General features: G+C 36.9%; 2 protein-coding genes across 4 annotated transcripts; one reads left to right on the plus strand and one right to left on the minus strand.

Annotated features, from left to right (window-relative positions):
• The first annotated feature begins 5444 nt into the window (after positions 1 to 5444).
• On the plus strand, positions 5445 to 15058 carry tnip1 (TNFAIP3 interacting protein 1). Of its 3 annotated transcripts, none has more exons than XM_079250033.1 (18): positions 5445 to 5501; positions 6433 to 6614; positions 7028 to 7171; positions 7310 to 7392; positions 7524 to 7583; positions 8188 to 8397; positions 9159 to 9253; positions 9675 to 9834; positions 10037 to 10129; positions 10248 to 10313; positions 11575 to 11706; positions 11806 to 11934; positions 12018 to 12152; positions 12228 to 12353; positions 12518 to 12601; positions 12900 to 13115; positions 13316 to 13400; positions 13508 to 15058. In XM_079250033.1, the coding sequence occupies exons 2-18, from the start codon at positions 6467 to 6469 to the stop codon at positions 13594 to 13596; spliced, it is 2055 nt and encodes a 684-aa protein (XP_079106159.1). In that variant the 5' UTR covers positions 5445 to 5501; positions 6433 to 6466; the 3' UTR covers positions 13597 to 15058. The 3 variants fall into 3 exon arrangements, with proteins under 3 accessions (XP_079106159.1, XP_079106160.1, XP_079106161.1); XM_079250034.1 differs by having other exon boundaries at positions 12990 to 13115; XM_079250035.1 differs by having other exon boundaries at positions 12518 to 12563; positions 12990 to 13115.
• Positions 15059 to 15358: 300 nt separating this feature from the next.
• On the minus strand, positions 15359 to 19983 carry gpx3 (glutathione peroxidase 3; the record flags this gene model as incomplete). Its single annotated transcript, XM_079250038.1, is given in 6 exon segments — positions 15359 to 15742; positions 17365 to 17464; positions 17978 to 18095; positions 18190 to 18340; positions 19791 to 19950; positions 19952 to 19983. Coding segments are annotated over 6 exon segments (783 nt in total). The 3' UTR covers positions 15359 to 15520.
• Positions 19984 to 21199: the final 1216 nt, after the last annotated feature.

A 21199-nucleotide genomic window follows, 5' to 3' on the forward strand; every position in this document is an offset into this window, starting at 1 on the left:
TTAATATTATACAGATCAACAAACCATGCGTTCTTTTTCTGATGCTTTTACAATCACCCCCCGCACCATTTTTTTTATTTATGAGTTTCACATTGGTAGTTTTATTTGTGTTTCGCAGGACAAATCACCAATTAACTGTACTGATACTGGTAATACCACTGACTTGAGTAAAAAAGGAACTGGAATATTTGACATCAGGAAACTCTCAATGCAATTTCAGGCCACAGCCGTTTTACTATCTCAAAAACACCTATAAACTTTTGTTGCTTATAAAATGTTAAATAAAAAAGGCTGATTAGTAAAATTCAAAATATTAGGTTGCAGCTCAAAGTAGATTAATTAATACATATAAATCAAATATAGCCCTTACTGGTTTGTTGAATATAAACACTGAAGAGGTGCAGCGTGACTGAATTGAATCAGCATACCAGCACACTTACATGTGCAGGCACAAAATACATCTTACACACTGATGCATTCTCACTTTACTTCATGTCATGTGCTTCATCTGCACTTGTATGCTTGTTAGTGCCGGAGGAAAGCGCAAGACAGCCGTCTTTGCTCTTGTTAGTATCTCAGTTGGTTGCATACATGCGAGCGCAGCTGTTAGGCCATTTCAAGTTAAGAGGAAAGAAAAAAAAGATGTATGTGGCGAGGAAATCCCCTACAGTACACCAAAATCCATGGCAACAAAGAGTCTGCAGCAGTCGCTTACTTTGGTTTCAATGGCACACCCAACCTGAAATTGCTTTATTTGATGATAATTACAAGAGATTACGAGATTACTTCAATGGCACTCTCAATATATCAATATGTACTCTGTTCTTGAATTTCCCTTTTGATAGTGAGGGGGAACTTTCACTGTGACCATGCACAGCTTGTTCGCGTGAATTAGAAAGATTTTAGATTAATTATTTCTAAGCTGCTATGTCCTCAGGCAGAGTCATGGGTGTTGCTTTAGTCTTTTACTTTTTCTTTTTTTTTTATCTACAGTTTCCATGACTGTGATGGCATCATGATGTGATCATGCAAATAGGCCATGCTCTGCACTGCGTATAGGCCCAAAATACTATGCATGTACAAGTTTATATGGTTGCACAGTGTGCAATGTATTAATATTTAGTCTGTTTGTTTGTTTTTGCCAACCTTTGCTGTTGTGATACGAGCCATATTTCAGTGTCTGTATCATTCTGGGTCCTTCACTTGCATGCATGTGTGCAGCAAGGAGCAGCACGCTACTGTACAAAATTATTTTGATGTGCACAGTTCTCTTTTTATGTGCTGTGTTACTCAGTAACGGGAGGCCACACAGCTGGACACACACCAGGTTCTGTTCAGGCTGAGCCTGAGGTATCAGGCCATTTTACTGGGTTACGGGAATTCCCCGAGTCTCGCAGTGAAATTGCTTTCCCCCTATTCACCAGTTTCCTTAAAAAGAGCTTCTCACAAGCTGAATGTGTGGGTGAGTTGTTGTTTTATTTGTTTTAACATTTTAAAAGTAGATACTCAACGTTTACGGCTTTATCTTCACATTGTATAATTACTTTATTCCATGTTTAGGGTTGATTGCAGTAACTTTATGTTTTCTTTTAAATAAGGGATTTTGTCCTTTGTGACATGAAGCAGGAAAAGCAATACAGTGATAAGATTATAACATTAGGATGCTTTTTGTTTCATAATGGCAATAATAATGTCATGGCATGTTATTAACAATGTACATTACATGATTACTTTTATTAATAAATTACATAATATGTCTTTTTATCCTCACTATGTAATTAAGATATATAAAATATATCACTATATAAATGAAATATTTTATTTTAAAAAGTCATTATAAAATGTTTTATACATAAATGTAAACATGCATGCATACAGATACAGATATTATTATTTACTAAATTAGGCCTAAGATATTTGACAATCTCATACCACAGTTTCTTGGACTAAATTGAGGCTTGATTTGTGTTTAAAATGATCTAACAAAATAAAGATAAATGAAATGAATTAACATTATACGACTAGCTGTTAGAACTTAAAATGGAAATATATCTGTTGCTGGTACCTCTCTCTCCTCATTTTTTGCATTATGATAGGGACTGTTATTGCTGATTTAAACCTTAGGGGGATGGTTGAAGTAACTTCTTGGCAAATAAAAGAGCATTTTGTATTAAGCTGCACAGAGTTAATGACTATCAGCTGCTAATTTTTTACTGCTTGGAGATGGAGATTGGACAATCCCTGTGCCTTAGCAGGGGGATGTAAGTACTTTGTTCCTGCGTTGTAGTGAAATTAAGTCTGGTGGTTACTATGTCTCAATACAACATGTGAAACAGAACAAAGAGCAAAATGCTTTCAAATGTTGTAAATGGTGGGTGTGAGGAGCAAAAAGAAAAAGAAGTGCAGTTTGTTATCCAAGCAGGACTAAATGATGGGTGATGTTTCCTGTATCCTCAGGCTGCAGCTTTTTGCTCTGCGCTGGCAAGCTCAGAGTCATCACCCTGTTTATTGTTTCAGCACACACAGCAGCCCGAGGAGGAAATACCCCTCACAAGTAAATACTGACAAGGTGTTTGGTGGTAATCTTAGGACTGAAGGAAAAACAGCTCTTGAATGTGAGCCACATGAGCTGTGTGTTTGCTTTTTTCCTGTAGCGATCGAATGGTTCCCTCGGCGACACATTCATGCATTTAACTGCAATTTCTTCTGACTGGGGTTTATATAACCACACATATATTAAAACATAACAAAATAAAACAAGTTTACGATTATTTACAATGTGTCAAAATTATTTTCTTTTAAGGTTTATATTTTTTTTTAAAGTTACAACAAAGTTTGCTGACCTCTGCTGTTCTAATATTCTCTGTCTTTAGAGTCAGATTTTCTTGCAAAGATGAAAACTAAAATTCATGAGTAAGATTACATTTTTATGAAAGCTATTACTAAACTAGTTTCTTAATTACACATTAGTTGAAATCCAGTCTCCTTGTATTACTGGTGCACAGGAAGTACAAATTGTGGTATTAAAAGAAATAAACAAAGGCTTAATTCTGATTACTTTGTGTCTATATGATATATGATATGAAAAAATACAACTTCATTCATTCATTCATTTTCTGAATCGCTTAATCCAATTCAGGGTCGCAGGGAAGCTGGAGCCTATCTCAGCTGGCTTTGGGTGACAGGCAGGGTACACCCTGGACAGCTCGCCAGTCCATCGCAGACAATACAACCTGATACCTTTATTTTCAGACACATTTCTGAAATTTCTTACGTCATTTCATGCAGAATAAACCGCTACCCGATTTCAGATAAGTGGCAGAAGATGGATTCTGAGAGGGCCTGTAGCCTTTGTTAAGTTTTATATGGAGTCTCAGTCCAAGTAAAACTATCCAACATTATGCTTCCAGTTAATACAAAAATAATCAATGCATCTCCGTGAGGGTGAAATTTGACCAAAGAAAATTAATGTATGAATTTCTGCATGATATTACCATTGTTTAAACGTTTTCTTTTGAGGGAAGCCACCAACAACATTCTGACAATTTGGTCAAATATAGATCACAGGTCACACTCTTTCAGCTCTGACTGACGTAGAATGAGCTACTTCCATGTTTGAGGTCCCTATACTGTCTAAAAAAAGTAAGAAAAGTACAAATGTAAGAGTTGCAAAGTGTACAATATCCATATTCATTTGAAAAACTGCAATCACTGTAGTTAAAATGCTCTATTTCTGTTTTGTCAAAATAAGTAGAGTAAAGTTGCAATATTTTAGATATTTCAAGACAGGCTGAATGCAACCTACAACTTTTAATTGGTACAAGTAAAGTGTTGTATCTGTCTCCACAGTTTGGTATTTTCATTGTTTAAACTTAAGGACTTTTTTAAGTGGTAGCTTCTAAATAACTATGTCCTTAACCATTCAAGGCCCAACCTATGAAAAAATGATAAGACAAGTCCATTTATATATATATATATATATATATATATATATATATATATTTATATATATATATATATATAATATATATATATATATATATATATATATATATATATATATATATATATATATATATATATATATATATATATAATATATATATATATATATATATATATATATATATATATATATATATATATATATATATATATATATATATATATATGTATATATATATATATATATGTATATATATATATGTATATATATATGTATATATATATGTATATGTATATATATATGTATATGTATATATATATATATATATATATGTATATGTATATGTATATATATATGTATATGTATATATGTATATATATATATATATATGTATATATATATATATATATATATATATATATATATATATGTATATATATATATATGTATATATATATATATATATATATATATATATATATATATATATATATATATATATATATGTGTGTGTGTGTGTGTGTGTGTGTGTGTGTGTGTGTGTGTGTGTGTGTGTATGGCTCATGTTATTATGCAATTAAAATGCAATTAACAGAAATTAATTACATGAATATATTATATGGTATATGTTCTACACATTATATAAAATTATTCAATCAAACCATAGTTTTATTTTTTATTTTCTTCAGATCATACAAAGAACATATTACAAAGATCTCCTGCAATAAGTCAGGAGTTCTTTGGGGGAAAAAAAAAACTTTGAGGAAAAAAACTTACAGAATGCATTTTCATTTTTTTTTTCTCTCAAAAGCAATGTAAGGGTTAGGATAGGGTTAGGGTTAATGGAGACTATCTATCTATCAATCTATCAATCCATCCATCTATGTATCTTAAAAACAAAACTTTTTTTTGATAAATATATGCCCTACATCACTACCTTTCTGTTGAAAAGCTCTTCAAACACTTGTCACAAAAAAATGTCATGTTAATCTGTAATGTGGACTCAGGACAGCTTGATCTAGGCTCTTTTGCCTTCAGAGGAAATATGTGATGCAACAACAGAAACCCCCACCAACATACACCAGCCCCTTCTCTGAATTTATCAATGAGGAAAAAAGTCATTCAGTGAAAATGGTGGGGTTTGTACCTAAAGGGGTGGTTTTTCAGAAAGTAAAATAATATTAACAAATTATTCTATTAAAATTATTTTGATTCAAGACAATATCGCTTTACTCACCAAAGTTTGTATGAGGTCAGCTTTTTTTTTTTTATTTGTTTGTTTCCAATGTCCAGATTTGCGTATGCATATAGCCACAAAACTATAATCCACTATTATAAATGAGGATCTGCGACATTATGCTCCATTGTTTACATTACAGTAAGAGGCAGCAACACGGAGGTGTGCTCTGATTGGTTGGTTGGCGTGTCAATCATCGCTGTTTACATCAAACGTTGCGAGGTGGAATTTCCCAGGTTACGGCATAGACTCAGTAGACCACTTCCGCAATAGATGTCTGTCTGGGAAGAGAGACAAGAGGCCAGTGCGAGCTGAAAGGTACCCGGACCAAAGATAGCTCTTTGTTTGTATTTTTTTTAGTTAATCGTTTATGGCTAAATTCCGACTTTCTTTCTGTAGCGATAGAAGTATTTGGTGTGAAAAACCAAGAAGACTTCGCCGCGTTGCGTCTAGCGTCAGCTAGCTGTTAGCTAACGAAGATGCTGCTAGCGATTTGCATGACAACAGCGAAAACTAATATTAGCCTTCTGCAGCCAATCATGGTAGCTATCATCAGCTGGATTGGGCTGCATATGACTCTTGTCTGTTTGTTAGATGTTTGTTGGTCAAATTTACGTCGCGTTTAATATTTTTTTTCCATTGATTTTGCCTCCCCCCCCCCCCCATTTATTAGCGTTATAGTTGTCACATTTAGCCATCCTTAACGTTAGCATAGTTTTTGCCATATGTTTCACCCTCGCAGGGAAACATTACTGCATTGTTGCTGCTTTTGTCTGATAGTATTTATTGATTTCATCGGAATCATTTTTACTAGTCAAAAGTTAGGTATGGGGCTCGGTGCTGCGATACGGAACATACAGAATATGGGCGCATTATATTTGTTTAATTTACAATCAGGGGGATTTTCTGTTTAGTGGCTGTGATGTGTGGCTTCATATTACTATATATATATATATATATATATATATATATATATATATATATATATATATCTTGGGGGATTTAGGTTAGTGTCTGATGTGTGGCTTCATATTACTTAGTTGTATGCCAATCTCTCTAATGTTAAATAGTCTCTTATCTTGCCTTCAAGTTTAAGTCAGGAATCAAATTTGTTCACAAAGATTTGTGTGTGTGTATGCATATATATATATATATATATATATATATATATATATGAGTTCACCCCAATTTCCTTTTTTTCCTTTTAGTTTATTTTCCTTTAAAATGCTTTTATGTCCTCTTTTCACAGTTTAGAGGACCATGTGTAGGAAGTAAGCAACAAAATGGAAGGGAAAGGTCCGTATCGCATCTATGATCCGGGTGGGAGTGAAGTCAAGGCCAGAGAGGAGGCTGTTGGGGGAAGCAGCTATCGACAGCTGTTGGAAGAGAACAGCATACTAAGAGAGCGGATGAAAGGACTCAAGAGCTTAGGTAGGTTCAAAATGGCAATCTGTATATTTTATGGTTGTGAACTGTGAATAAAATAATCCAGTCTTTTAGTATTGTACCTGTGCTTAGTGTGAGGGACTTTCATTCCTGTCAGAAAGACATAACTAATATTCCAGTCAAACGCTCATGCAGAAAGAGAGTTAGATTGTAGTAAAACCTGATAATCTTCATTGATCATCTCCTAAAATACTTGCATACCAGTGATGTGGTGAATGGAAAGCTACTTTTGTGCCTACCCACAAGGACTGGCTATTTTCATGTCATTTCTCACTTGGCGTCATGTCTCATTTATCTACTGCTTGTGCTAATGGCAGAGTTTGTTGGAAGAGATGATAGATTAAACTAAATTTCAACTGAAGTGCTGTATGGAGTAAAGATTTCTCCCAAACTTGCAGGTGATTTACTGGAAGAGTCTCAGTCAGAAGCATGTAGGCTTCGGCAGCGAGTGGAAGAACTTGTAAGAGACAATGAAGCCTTAAAGTCCTCCAACTTTGCTGCTAGTCTGTGTATGGGAGGACCCATTCAGACTGAAATGCAAAGTAAGTCCCTCAGACATGACGGTAACAAGCCATTTTATTTGGATTTAAGAATTATAACTTATTGTGGTAAACATTTGGTACATTATTGTCATTCACTGAGACTAATATTCAACTTGGTTTTGCGATGGTTTATTTCAGACAGACCATGTTTACACCCCACTGCTGACAAGGAGGAACAAACTAGCTGTTTGGGGAGGACACTTCAGTCTGAGAAGCCCATTGTAAGTGTTGGGATGATTATATGGATGATTATCTGCCTGGCAGATTTGGAAATGTTTATTATGGCAGATTTGTGAGACAGTAATACTGTCTGCAAGTACCATATCGGCCCTTAACTTTTTGGTCTTTACAGGAGGCCTTATCAGAATTTGAGGAAGTGAATATGGAGGGAAAGAACTCAGATGCCTTGACTGTACGTACCAAATAAATACTTGGAGTAAATTACCACAAAAGTTCAAACTTCCTGAAAGCTTCTTCCATGTGCTTTTTCATCCAAGTCCTTCACACATTTTTTGGCAGCTTAACAAGGATCATGGGACTTTTCTTTAGAGATTTCCTTCAATTTGGAAATGCATAATTTCTTTGTTGAGTCATCGGCAAAACTCAATACTGGTGGCTCCAACCTGAGTAAGTCAGGGGAAAGTCCAGGATTATCATGAACTAGAATTACTCAGCTGATTCATTCACAGACTGCATCCTTGCAGATCTGAAGACCGGACACTTACCTGAGTTTTAGGCAAATGTGTTGGCACAAGTGTATTTGTGAAAAGTCATTTAGCTGGAAAAAGATTACAAAAAGCTAACTATTCTCTGTGAGAGCTAAATTTAAACACAGCAAGACACACTGATGTGACTTTTCAGATTTGTCGGTGATTGCTTTCCATAGAAACAGCAGCGTGATGACTTTTGCTGTGTGTTTTGTGTACGTTTGAATGCATGCATAATTGTGAGCTCGCCTACTCAGTAAGTTTGACAATGACAGATTTTTTTTTTTAAACCTGTGTGGTTATCTCCAGGCTGGTTCAGCAGCAGGAGCAATCCCCCTCCTTCCTCAGGAGAACAATGAGCTGGCAAGCCAGTTGAAGAGACTGGAGAGTTCTTTTAGCATATTTGCAGAGGAATCTAACCCAAACCAGCTCTTGGCTCACCTTGGCCGCATGGCTGTGGAGTTTCACCATCTCTCTTCTAAAGTTCAAAAGAATGAACAGAGGACGTCCCTCCTACAGGTATGTCAGAAAAGAAGTATGACAAAGAAGAACTATTACGAAATCATTTGATCCAAATTTTGTCTTTGAGACAGGTTATTAACACTTACTTTTTCCCGCTTCAAAGATCTCATCATACAGCAGGAAGTAATGTGCTTATTTATTTAAAAAAATACTTACAGTGTAGAAATTAGAAACTTTTAAGATGCTTTTTAATACAACATTGTAATTTTTGTGGAGCATCAGATTTGTGTATATATAATATGACTATACGATAGTTGGAGAGGTACCTTTGTGTCTTGAAGTTGTAGATTTCATTTGCACCACATCACATGTAAGAAGTTGTTCACTTTTCTGACACGTGCTGTTTGAACCCTGCAGCAGTAATTCTGGTTTTGTATATATTTGTTCGTTGTTTGCTGGACATTGTATTAAATAAACAAGAACAACAGCTGTAGGTTAACAATTGCAATCAACTACAGTTGATTTATGGGGACCTTGATTTTTAGAAGTTTCTTTACTGTATTTAGAAAAACATGATTGAAAGTGGTTTGCAATAAATGTATTATATGTTTTATATACTTGAAATATTCTGTTAGAGCAAGTAGAATATATGAGTAATGATAAATAATTAGTAGAGGATGGTGTAGAAGAGTATGACTTTACCACTGTGTTAAAGGCGGTTGCTTCTGGCTTAAGAAAAAAACAGCATCACATTTTGACAGAATGATTGATATTGTGATCATTTTGGCTGCATTTAATTTTTCCTTTAATTTTTCTAGACTCTGTGTGAGCAGCTCAGACAGGAGAATAATGAGCTTCGGAAGAAAATGGAAGAAGACCATCATATCAGGAATCGAGACTTGGAACAGCTGAGGTAATATTTTTCTTTCTCTTTTAGTTTGACAGGGCTTTTGTGTTGTCTCAGTTGGGCACAACCTTAAACTTCTTCTTACCTTTTGCACATGATTTGATTTCAGATTAAAGATAGAACCCTAGCTGTCATGTCTCCTCCTTATTTTTCTCATTATTTTGTTTCTGAAAGTTGTCAGACTGGACCTTGTGCCACCGTTGTGATTCAGTAACATTACACTTTCTTTTCATTGTGCTGGGATATGACTGTAGGCCATGCTTTCACTTCTGATGGGAGATTAGTGCTTTCTGTTGGCACCCTCATTTGGTGTTGTAGGTTCTTCCCAAAGAACTTGACAATGTTCTATAAAAATGTCAACGCCTCCTGGGAAAGGGACCCTGTTCACAAATACTTATAATTTTCACTTTCTTTCTTGCTGATTCAGGCAAGAGAATCAGAAACTTAAGGAGCTGGTCACAGGAGGAGCAGCGGTCTCATCTGCGGCGTTGCCATCTGATACAGAGACTCCAGAGGCCAAAGACGAGCCACTTAAGGAGGAATCTGCTGCTGTCCGGCCTAAAATGGAGGCCACCACACCACAGAAGGTAGTTCTCTATTTCTCTTTTACTCAGATCTGTTCAAATTTGTTACATTGAATTTAATATTCCATTTTAAAAATGTATTTAAGAAACAGTTCTTAATAAGTTTCTGACTTATTTTGCTCACCTGTATGCTCACCTGATTCAAGTAGTGGAGGATTGTTGTGGATTTAGGAATATTTCTGCCTCCTCCCACCTCCCTTTTCAGAGTGGAAAAGCAGCAGAAAAAACCCCAACTAAACCATGTGATGTAGAGGTGTATGAAAAGAAGATCAGACTTTTGGAGAAGCAGAGAAAGGATGTGAGTCTAAACCTTTTTTTTAAGCTGCTGTTCATCCTCTTTTGCCATAGGGGAAAATCTTTGTGTATTTTGTTTCCTATATGTTAGGTGATGTTTCGCTTTCTGGCGTTGCTTACAGGTTCTGGAGGTGAACAAGCAGTGGGACATTCAGTGGAACTCCATGAAGTCACAGTTTGAGCAAAAGGTACAGTAATGACTTTGCAGCTGTAATGAATGGTGTGGGAAGACACTTTTGTGCCCTTGATTATGTTTTTTTTTCTTTTTTAAGGCGAGCTAAATTAAATTTCTGTTGATAATAAAGCTCATTTACTTAAAGTGGATGTTTAAATTTATAGACTGGTCTTGAATTTCCCCCCTCTGCTGTTTGTTTTGTTCATAAAATCTTCAGATTGGCATTTTGATATTCAGACTAGTCGACTTGATTGCTTGGTTAGAAAAATAATTTGATAATTTAAAATGAGTTTAAAATGAGCTCAGTTCAGCCAACTTCTTCTGTACCCATCAGTTTCAATGGGGGTTTAAATTATTAAGCTTTTGCTTGAAATATTTGATGATAAAAACTTCTCAGCAAAATATATTTATTAAGGATTGCAAAATTATATTGTATGTTTCTGTATTTTTCTTTCCGCCTGAAACTGGGCCATAAAATGGGGAAACATTACTGAACATTGCAGTCATAAAACACTGTTATCTCTTGTGTCATATCATGAATGATCACCTTTTTTTTTTTTTAACTGGCTGTCAAGCTTTCCTAATCACTATTTTTTTAACCATTCCCCAAATGGTTGAAATGTTTGAACCATTATTAAATAATTGGTAAGGAACTCCAGTCTAAAGTTTCTATGCATCAATTGGCAGTGAAGCAGCTGTAAACTTGTCCTTTTTTCGCATTCTGCTTGTCCAGTGGAAAAGGTGCAATCTTGCAATAGCTTGCTTATCTGAGCACACTAACCATAAGACCTGTCACACTTCAGCAAGAATTCCCCTCACCTCTCTGGTACCCTCTGACTTCCTGTGCTGCAGTGCAGTCAGAGGGCAGCAAAGACACACAGATATACACACTTGTACTCAAACACCTGCTTTTGTGCACACCCACAATTATGAACATACCTACATTCACACTTTGTTGAGACGGGGACCACGCAGGCTTTGGTTTAAACCACAGAACTCTAGATATATCCGTTTGCGTCACGATGTTCGTTCATATTTTATACAAAAACAGAACTGCTTGTTTGCAAATGTGTCCTCATTTCTGTGGCTTAGCTTGCAAATTGATAACATACATCTCCAGCGCTGTATTTCAACACATACACCAGCTGATGCTTATATTCATCAGATAGCGTTGAGATATGAATGCTTTTTTTTCCCTTCCCGTTTGTGAAAATTGTATCTTACGTTTGTAAAGGGTAAAATCGGCGAATGCTCTCATCATCATTGTCCCTTAGATCACAGACCTCAGACAGCGGTTAGCCGAGTCTCAGAAAACTGTGCTGGAGCTGGAGGCCGAGCGGGAACAGAGGCAGCGTGACTATGACAAGAAGCTGCTGCTGGCCAAGTCCAAGATTGAAAATGTGCAGGTGAGAATTTGGTCTACAAAAAACTGAATAGACACAGAAACCAACAACATAGCTTTGTGGAATAGCTTTTTCAACAATATTTGTGTGTGCATGTTTCAGGGGGAGAAGGAGTGTTTAAACTCTGAAACTGCTGAGCTGAAGCAGAAGGTTCGCTACCTGCAAGATCAGCTGCTGCCTCTCAGTAAGCAGAGAGAGTATCAGGAGAAGGAGATCCAGCGCCTCAACAGGGTGAGTGTGGAAGAGATGCACAAAGTGCTGTAGGATGTAGTTAGACTTCTGTTTGTGTAATGTTTGCTGCATAATCCTTTTAGGCCTTAGAGGAAGCCTTAAACCTGCACACCCCTTCGTCCTCCCAACAACCTCCTGGTCAGGGAAACTTTGCAGATGCAGCCAACAACCTGAAAAAACAGGAACTACTCACTCAAATAGCTGTACTAAAAGAACAGGTGAGCAAACAAATCGCCTTCACAGAAGGTTCAGTCTTGCTTTTCATTTACTGAATTCTACATGTTTTATTACAGGTGAAAATCTTTGAAGAGGACTTTAGAAAAGAACGGAGTGACCGGGAGCGAATGAACGAGGAGAAAGAAGATTTGAGGCGGCAAGTAGAGAGGCTCCAGGGTCAGATTACTAATTTGACCAATCAGGTAAATGTGGCGTATACGCAGCTTTTGCACATGACACGATCAAGTTAGGGATACTCGGCTCTACAATGTTTAAGCACTTACTTCACATTTAACAGAAATATGCAGTATACATAAAATATTTTCTAATCTTTTTTTTATTTTTTTTATTGTGTTTTGGGTTTCAGCTTCATCAGGCGCAGAACGAGTGTCAGAGAGAACGCACGGAGAGGTGTAAGCTGGAGAGACTTCAGATGCAGCATCACAAACAGGTACGGGCTACATCTCAGGTCAGAGCCTGATAACGTTATATTTACATTAACATGGTGAATAAAACGCGCCATCAGACGGATTTAGGTGAAGTGTAACAAGTACATTTTAATGCAAAGATGGCATTCACTGTGAAAGCCTTTGGTTTTGTTACGTAGAAGCTATGAGCAGTGGGAAGCTGCCAGAGTAGTGCCCCCTTGTGACCGAATGTTTTAAGCGACTATGCCATGGCATAGTCGCTGCAGTTCGCTGGAAGCAGCACTGATCGGGGATCACGTGTGTACTTGTGATCCCTCGTAGGGGCAGCATCAGGAAAGGCGTACCTCAGACCCCACGTCAGGCTCAGTGAACAGCCCGCTGAGTCCTCCCTACTGTGGTCCCTCTGTGCAGGTGGGAACACAAGGCCTCGAAGGTTGGCCCGTACACTTCCCTCCCCGGATGCCCAATGCAGCAGGCGCCACGGCTGCAGCCGCCGCAGCACCACCCCCTACTCGAGACTTCCAGCCTGTAACCCCGGTAAGGGTGCTCTAAGGCCCCACTCTCTGGAGTGACTCTAGTTTACTGAGAAAACAAGGCTCTCCCAGTCGTTTACTGGGAGCGGTGCACCTGTATTTAAAAATCATTGCTAGGTTAGAGCAAATATGTAAGGGATTATGGTTCTGATGCTGAACAATACTTTGGGGTTTTCACACACCTGTGGCTTTCTCTTTGGTCAGGGTTTTCCTTGGCAGATGTCATTCCCTCCACCTCGAGGGGCCAGAGCAGTAGGAGAGAGTTTAAGACCACCTCCAGAGAATGCAGGTAAGCACTGAGTATATTTCACATCTTTAAATTGAGTTTATAAATAAAGTGTTTAGCCATACAGGCTGGGACTGTAAAGATAACTTCTTCTGTGTTTCTGCTTCCAGATCAGTCATCAGCAGCAGCAGCAGCCGCTGCAGCAGCAACAGGGTTTGGAAAAAGGGAGAGACAGAACATGGACCCTGGAAAGCACTAAAGCATCACTGTACCCACCTACTGGAGTCTGGGTTGTAGCATGAAATTGATTTGTTTTTGAGTTGACAAGGTGTGATTGATCTATAATTTTCCTACTGAACTGTAGATATCTTATTGTAATGTTGTTTATACTTGCGTTTTATAAGGCTATTTGTGAAACACTTCGCTATTCTGAATATATATACATGAAATATTTAGATTTTTTTATTGGGAACTTAAGTAATTTGTTACATGGGTCAGAATAATTAACATTGCTCCTATTCTTTTTTTTTTTTTTTTCTTTCACAAAATATACCTGTGTGATTGTCTCTCTGCAAGTTTATAACACCTTCAGAGTTTACTTGTAGGGTTACAGGAAGTCATTCCCAATACAAATAAGACAGTTTCTACTTATTCCAGCAATGAGTGATTATATAGATACACTGAATCATAGAATTTACAATGTGAATGTTAATTGATTTACAAGAATTTCTACAGTGCCATCGATGTTATAGAGCTGTCCAATATGTGTAACTGTTACAATGTGGTTGTTGGAAAAACACAAATTTTGGGAAATGAATTTTGATGGTATCATACCAAAAACATGATTGTGATTACCGATAATTTATTTATAACCTGCTGTTTTGATAGTTGCATTGATTAAGTGTAAATCATTGTCTTTAGTAATGCTGTTCTTTCTATGTTGGTAGTGTAATCCCAATATATTGTAGCTATGGACATTGTACGTTTGTATCAGACATAATACACGATGCACAGAACATACACCTTTTTTTTTTTTTTTTTTTTTCCCTTCTTGCCATGATAATGGACCTAATCTCATTAAACAACACTTCCACTTGGTTTGACCACTCATTCTGATTATGTATGCTCATCTTACCGTCATCCTGTTCACTTTGGCCCCAACATACTGCAACTTCAGGTTCTAGCAGCAAAATGTCATGGCTGCAGCAGCGACGGCTCTTCTACATCACACATGCTATGTCACAAACTTTTAAAATGATCGCAATCGTTTGTGAACATACCCCATGTTACAGCAGCTGAGCCGAGCTGCTGGTCGCCTGCCAGGTTGCCTGGCTTTGCTGCATGTCCCTTCACTGGAAACCAGTCGTTAACACCTTTAACCTGCAAAAATGCTGTAACACACAGCTGTGATGGCATACAAAGAACTCCCATATTATGATCAAATCTAACAAATCAAGACTCCAAATTGAACCAAATTATTTCTTATAGAATAGTATATTTCAAGTAGTCAGATGAAGGGCTTCAAAATATGTTGATATGACTTTGGGAAAATGCTTCGTTTAATTTGTTTAAAAGTAACAGCCCTGCTGGGCGAGAGCTGACGAGAGATTAGCAGACTTGCACTTTGAAGGGTTTTGCTGTAATTATTGGCAGTTGTATTTTTCTGGTTTGTAGCCTTTTTTTTTTTTTTTTTTTTTTTGCTGTAGGCAAAAAAGCACATGTGAGACTTTTTGTATTTGACTGGCTTAATAAATCTATTCTGAATGTCTGTTATTTACCTTAATATTTTCTTTAACAAAACAAAGACATGCATAAAGGTGTGCAATTTTTACCAACATGATTTTCACTTTACTGTTACAGACTAATCAGCCTTTTTTTCTTCTCATTAAACAAAGGAAAAAGTGCACATCAGTGTGGCTTTTTCAATGATTTATTGAAATTACCATGTGATGTAGTGGCTAACAGGTCCTGGGATGAGAAGATGGCATGGTGCTTTGGGATGGCAGGACAGCCTGAATGCACTGAAAAGCTGGCCTGTACCCCAGACTCCGAGGAGCCACCACAGTTGTCCTGTTTTCAAGCCTCCTCTTCATTCCACATGCCATCTTCATGCAGCAAGAACTGTTTCATCACTATCATAAACACTACTGAGAAAAAAAAAGTACTGCGCATTAGATGCACATCTAATTAAAAATGTCCTGTGTGTACAGCTTCAACAGGTAACTACGAATGTTGGCTCGGACTGTAGATATGTTGACACTCGGGTGCCACCTCATCACTGGCTTCCCATCGGGTCCCACCAGAAACTTCTCAAAGTTCCACTTGATGTCGCTGATCTTAAAAGGCTCCCAAAACAGTCTGCCGTTGTGGTTGCCAAAGTCACTCCCCACTGGAGGGCAGGCGGCCTGCATGGCAGAAAGCACATCAGTGCAGGTAAGTAAAGGAATCAGTTGTTTATGTGCAATGGGAGGGGGGTGGTTATGGTCCAGATGGGGAAAGCTGATTAAAAAAAAAACAAGTACATACAATAATGAAGCGCATGTGCACGGTGGTCTGCGGGGTGAATTTGTGGAATTAACAAGGAATTAACCAATAAAGACTCAACCCATGAAAACATACTAAGATAAGTCCAAGTCTTTGAATATGATGTCTTTATTTTGTCCCTTTACCAAAATGTAAAATAAAGTCCAAAAATGTTTTAGGGATATTTACCATTTATCACCATGTGATATGTCAAAAATAAAGTGTAATCTTCAGGTTTCTCGTGTCCATTAAAGGTCCGAAGACAATCAGATTGTACTTAACAGGAGTTTGTGCAAAGTTTGCACCATAAAGTGATGCCAAATGTCTCATACATGTAGTTTCTTATGGGTTAAAAAGTTGCAGGACTACAAACCAGTTTGATATTAATAAATCTAATCCAGTATCAGAAATAGAATAAAATATTTTAAAGTTGAGTGACTGTTCAATATGAACAATAATATATAAACATTATTTTGCTTCAGTGTAAATATCTAAAACGTACAGAATGTAAACGGGAAGAGGGTACGGTGAATTTAATAGGTATCTGTAAAGGAAGTATAATTTACTGAACATGTAGTACATTGTATATATGAGGGGAAAGTAACTTCTTATTAAACAGAGGTGTGACTAGATAAGCATTAGCATCCTCTTTTCCTTTTTTCAATTAAAACGGTAAATTGTTTTTAATATGATGACAGTGAAATTATATGTGCGCTAATAACATCATTGCTTATCATGTCAGCATGTTGGCTTTTGTTTCATTATTACCTCCACCACAGAGTTTATGGTTTTGCCAGCGTTTGTCTGTCAGTTTGCAACTTTATGCAAAAACCACTGGACAGGTTTGTATGGTTTTTTTTCTCTGAGATTTGGTCTTAGTCTAACTTTGGAATGATCCGGATCACCATCTGCTTCCGGTAATTTTTTGGAGGGACTCTTTATCGTTGCATTTTCAGTAGCTATATATAACTCCACAATAAATGATCTGTGTGCTCAGGGTTCCCGACAGCTTTTACAAGATATCAAAGACAGATCCTAAAATTTTGGATATCATTATGCAGAACAGGAAGAATAGGAGATTGATTTCATCCTTTGTTTCAAGAACAAATTAAGATTAAGATTAAAAGTGCAACAAACACCACAATATAGCCAAGACACTGTGGATTTATTATCATTGAATGTAAGAATCTAATAGTGTATCCATATTTATAATGAATGTGGGATTAGATTATAGGGCGGAAATCACAATATGGGTGGAAATGAGCTCTATGGTAGAGATCTGCGCTCTCCGAGTGTTTTTTTTAGTTTTAATGTTTTTTGAATGACAAATCTAGATCACAATCTGAATCTGGTTTTGTTTTTATGTTCAAAATAAAAGCATTTATTCAGTCATAAAAGGAAAAAAACATAAATATGTGCTGATTATTTTTTTTTAGCACATGAGACATATAAACAGTAATTTAATCAAATTCTCATCTGAATCTTAAAGAAGAGCATAACTTACCTTTAGGAATGTAAACACCTCTTGCTCATCTTTTCCATTCACATCCCCTTTCTCAAACAACGGGAAGTTTGGAACAAATCCATTGCCTGGTCTGACATGCCTGGAATCCAGATAGAGAGCATCTTATCAGTGGACATGGCTCTGAGCTCTGCAGTCTGTCAGCTGCCTCATATTCACCACAATCTGAGCCAAAGGCTTCGCTGTGCATCAGTAGCAACATGTGGCACTGGACACGGAGATTCTACACATTTCTGTTCCTCTGTGAGAAACTTATCTTATTGCTGAATTAAACTAAGCTTAGCTGACTAACAGGATTTCTCTAAATGTTGCTATTTCCTCTCTAAATCCAGCTTTGACAGTTCTTATGTTACAACAAGTATTAAATATCTTCTTCTGAGTCAGACTTCAGGAACTCTCATGTTTTTCCACTTTCTATAGGCTCCCTGAACAAAATCCTATTAAGTTTCCTAAAAGCTGAGATTTTGGGGAAAATAAGACTTTCAGTGTGTATCCTTCATATGCTGCTTTGCCTTCAGTGTAATCTTTCATTCTGCGGTTTTTAAACAATGTTTTCATTGTGGCTGACTTGCACTGCCAGGTAAAGATTTCTCACTTTAAAGCCAGCAGAATTTCATGTCCTTGTCCTGGTTCCTGTTTCCCAAACTGGTTGCAGGGAAAGCCAAGAATAACGAGACCGAGCTGTTTCATCTCCTCCTGCAGTGCATTCAGTTCTGAAAAAGCACAAAACAGAATTGAAATGACGACGTTTGTATGTTGTTTTTGTTTTGTTTTTTTAATCTTGCAACCTGCTGTGCTGTTTCTTACCCACATACTGATATGTGTATCCTCAGTATGTAGCAACGTTAATAAACAGGACACTCTTGCCTGCGTAGTCACTGAAGTTCACAGTGCGACTACCGTTTAGAGTCCTCGCGTGGTATTTGTAGATGGTGCCATCTGTGGATGAGTCACACTGCTGGATGGTGACACAAATACAGAAGGTCAAAACAGGTTATGTTCTGGATCACTTTGAGACAAATATTTTCAATAATTCAGTGACACTGATTGCAAGAGGTGTGTTTTGTAATATTTAAGTCATACTTTGCTGTCTGATACATACATTATTCAGCTCAGATCCCGTTGACAAGATGACTTTTAAATTCATAATCCCTAAAACAAGAGGTGATTATATGTGTTGAATATCCTATTAAATAATGATCATTTAATTAAACAAAAGTCTAAGCAGTTAGTAATTATTTACTTAAAGGATAAATGCCAAATTTTCACTGGATCAGCCCCCTAAAATAAATAGATAAAAGAAAAACCTCTAAACTGAAAAAGAAATGAGGATGGTTATTTAATCTGCATCTGTTCTGTCTCCAAAGCAGGCCCTTTTTTTAAAAAAAAAACAAAAAAAAAAAACCCACAATCAATCATACTTTAAATAATAGATAGCAGCAAGAATAATGGCAAAATAAGCCCCTGCCTTCCCTGTTCATACTTCTGTTGTGTGGGCTGGAGGTCTCCGGATATCTACCCCACTTCTAAACAAGGCCAGTGTCAACAGGAGAACTTTGCTCTCAGAGCACCGCAGGTCCTTTGGCAAAGCAAAACTCACCGCCTGAACTAGATCTTAAATTATCCACTAAGACATAATGTCCCCCATATTTTAAGAACTGATGTGATTTTACAAAGTTGAGATAAAATAGGTGCGAGTGTGCCAATGAAAAATGGAAAATATAAGTGAGCTTTATGGGTCTAATAAGTTTTTCTTTGCTGTTGAAAGCCTGTCAGGGTGAAAAATAAACAACTCTAAGTGTGGATTAACAGTTAATTGCAGTTTTTAAAAAAATATATATTAAGGAAAAAAAAAACTCACTTAAACCACTAAAGTGGCTCAAAGACAGCCATAACACACACATGACGTGTGTGTTGAGCAGTTTTAGGGAAACATCTGCAGTTGTGATGCTGTTAGTTTTCATTTGCTCAGGCGAAAGCTACATATATGTGTTTTACCACAGGAATAATCACAAAAATTAAATATAATGTAAAAAAAAAAAAAAAAAAAAAAAAGTAAAAATAACCCACACAAGAACAAAAACACAAAGCATTAGATAAAACTGTTCAAGCTTAAAGAAGGGGAAATAAAAAAAAAAAATAAAAAAAATAAATAAATAAATCCCTACTTAAATTCAACCAATCTGTTTACATTATTTTTCCATCCACGGTCGACATGTGATCTCAATATGAATAATTTCAGCAAAAGGTTCAAGGTTGTATTGGTCTAATCTTTTCAGACAAACCGCTTCACAACCTTTTTGCTACAGTTTAATTACGCCGCGCAGGTGTCAGCGGAGTGATTTCAGACAGAATGTGTCGTCTTTATCTGTCAGAAATCCACCTGTAAGTGTGTCAACAAGTAGTACCTGCGTGAACATGGCTCCACCGGTGCAGGGTCGCAGCAAAGCCAGCAGCAGCAGCAGCGGTAAGAAGGGCCACATCGTGCCGTCCTTTCCCGACATGGTGACCGCTCTCTGTGGATGACTGTCAGCTTCTCCCCCCGGATAAATAAGGAGCGAAGGAGGGGAGGGGGCGCACAGCTGGCTGACACGTCGCCATTTGCTGACGTAAACTGACAATGACCAATGAATGGATGAATGAATGAATGAATGAATGAATGGTGTTTCTCTGCAGGTTATCTAGTATAGAAGTAATCTGAATAAACACACGTATGAAGGCTACAATCAAACTTAATAGAAGCTGAAAATAGAAACTGATTTACAATAAATGACTGAAATAAATATGACAAGTTTGAAGGAACAAGTTAACCCCCCCCCCCTTTTTTTTTTTAAACTGTTGGAGTTATTTATTCATGGATCATTTCTCCTCTTTGTGATCAGCTGTTGCCATGGTGAGCAGGCACTTGGCCATCTGGCCTGTGGGTGGCTGACAGACCTCTGCGCATGCCTGACAGAGCACTTTAATTACATGATCTTACACAGAGGTCAGTTCAAAACTACAGTGTCCCACAAACCTAACAGGAAAATTATCCTCTAAGTGAAAACATGTCACACAGTCCAATGTGGAAAATGCAATTAATTTCAATGCAAACTAAAATAGCATGAGAACAAATGGAACATTGAGAATGAGAAATTGGTTTTAAAACATTTTAAAACATAGCACTTTAAAATATTTAATGGGTGAAATGGCTAGATTGCAAGCATGCTGACACAACACTGCTCTTTACAATGTTAAACAATATACATGTAATATATTCAGAATGAGGTTTGACATATTTGTTTGTTTACTTCTTTTTTTTTTAATCAATATTTTTACTTTAACTGCAGCCACATTTTTTTTACCAAACAGGCCAAAGAACATCTGCAGCTTTGACATCTTCAGCCTAATTAGCGGGCTGTTAGATTTCTTAATGATGAGGTCACAGCAGGGTAAATGGTGTTTTATTGGATTTCCTTTTTTCCTCGATCGAATATCCCCAGACCTCTGTCATCTCCTGTTTTATTGGTTTGGTTCGCAAATTAATGCCAAAGCCATCATGATGGGTGACGTATTATCAAATTCACTTAGGTTGAGCTTAATCTCAAGCTTGGTTTGAACAATACTTTTTACTGTGTTAAAAAGTAACAGATTGAAAGTAACTAACATGTACTTAGATAGTCCTCACTGCAAAGTCATCTCAATATTATTTTAGATAATAAAAAACAAGGCCAGTGTGTATCAGACTTAACGAAATGCTTAACGGCCTTCTGCTCCCTGATCGATCAGTGTTATAATGAAACCCATTTGTTTGACGAAGGAATAATTTCCACCTCAC

The sequence above is a fragment of the Telmatherina bonti genome, assembly GCF_933228915.1.
Source record: "Telmatherina bonti genome assembly, chromosome: 12".
Taxonomy (NCBI): Eukaryota; Metazoa; Chordata; class Actinopteri; order Atheriniformes; family Telmatherinidae; genus Telmatherina; species Telmatherina bonti.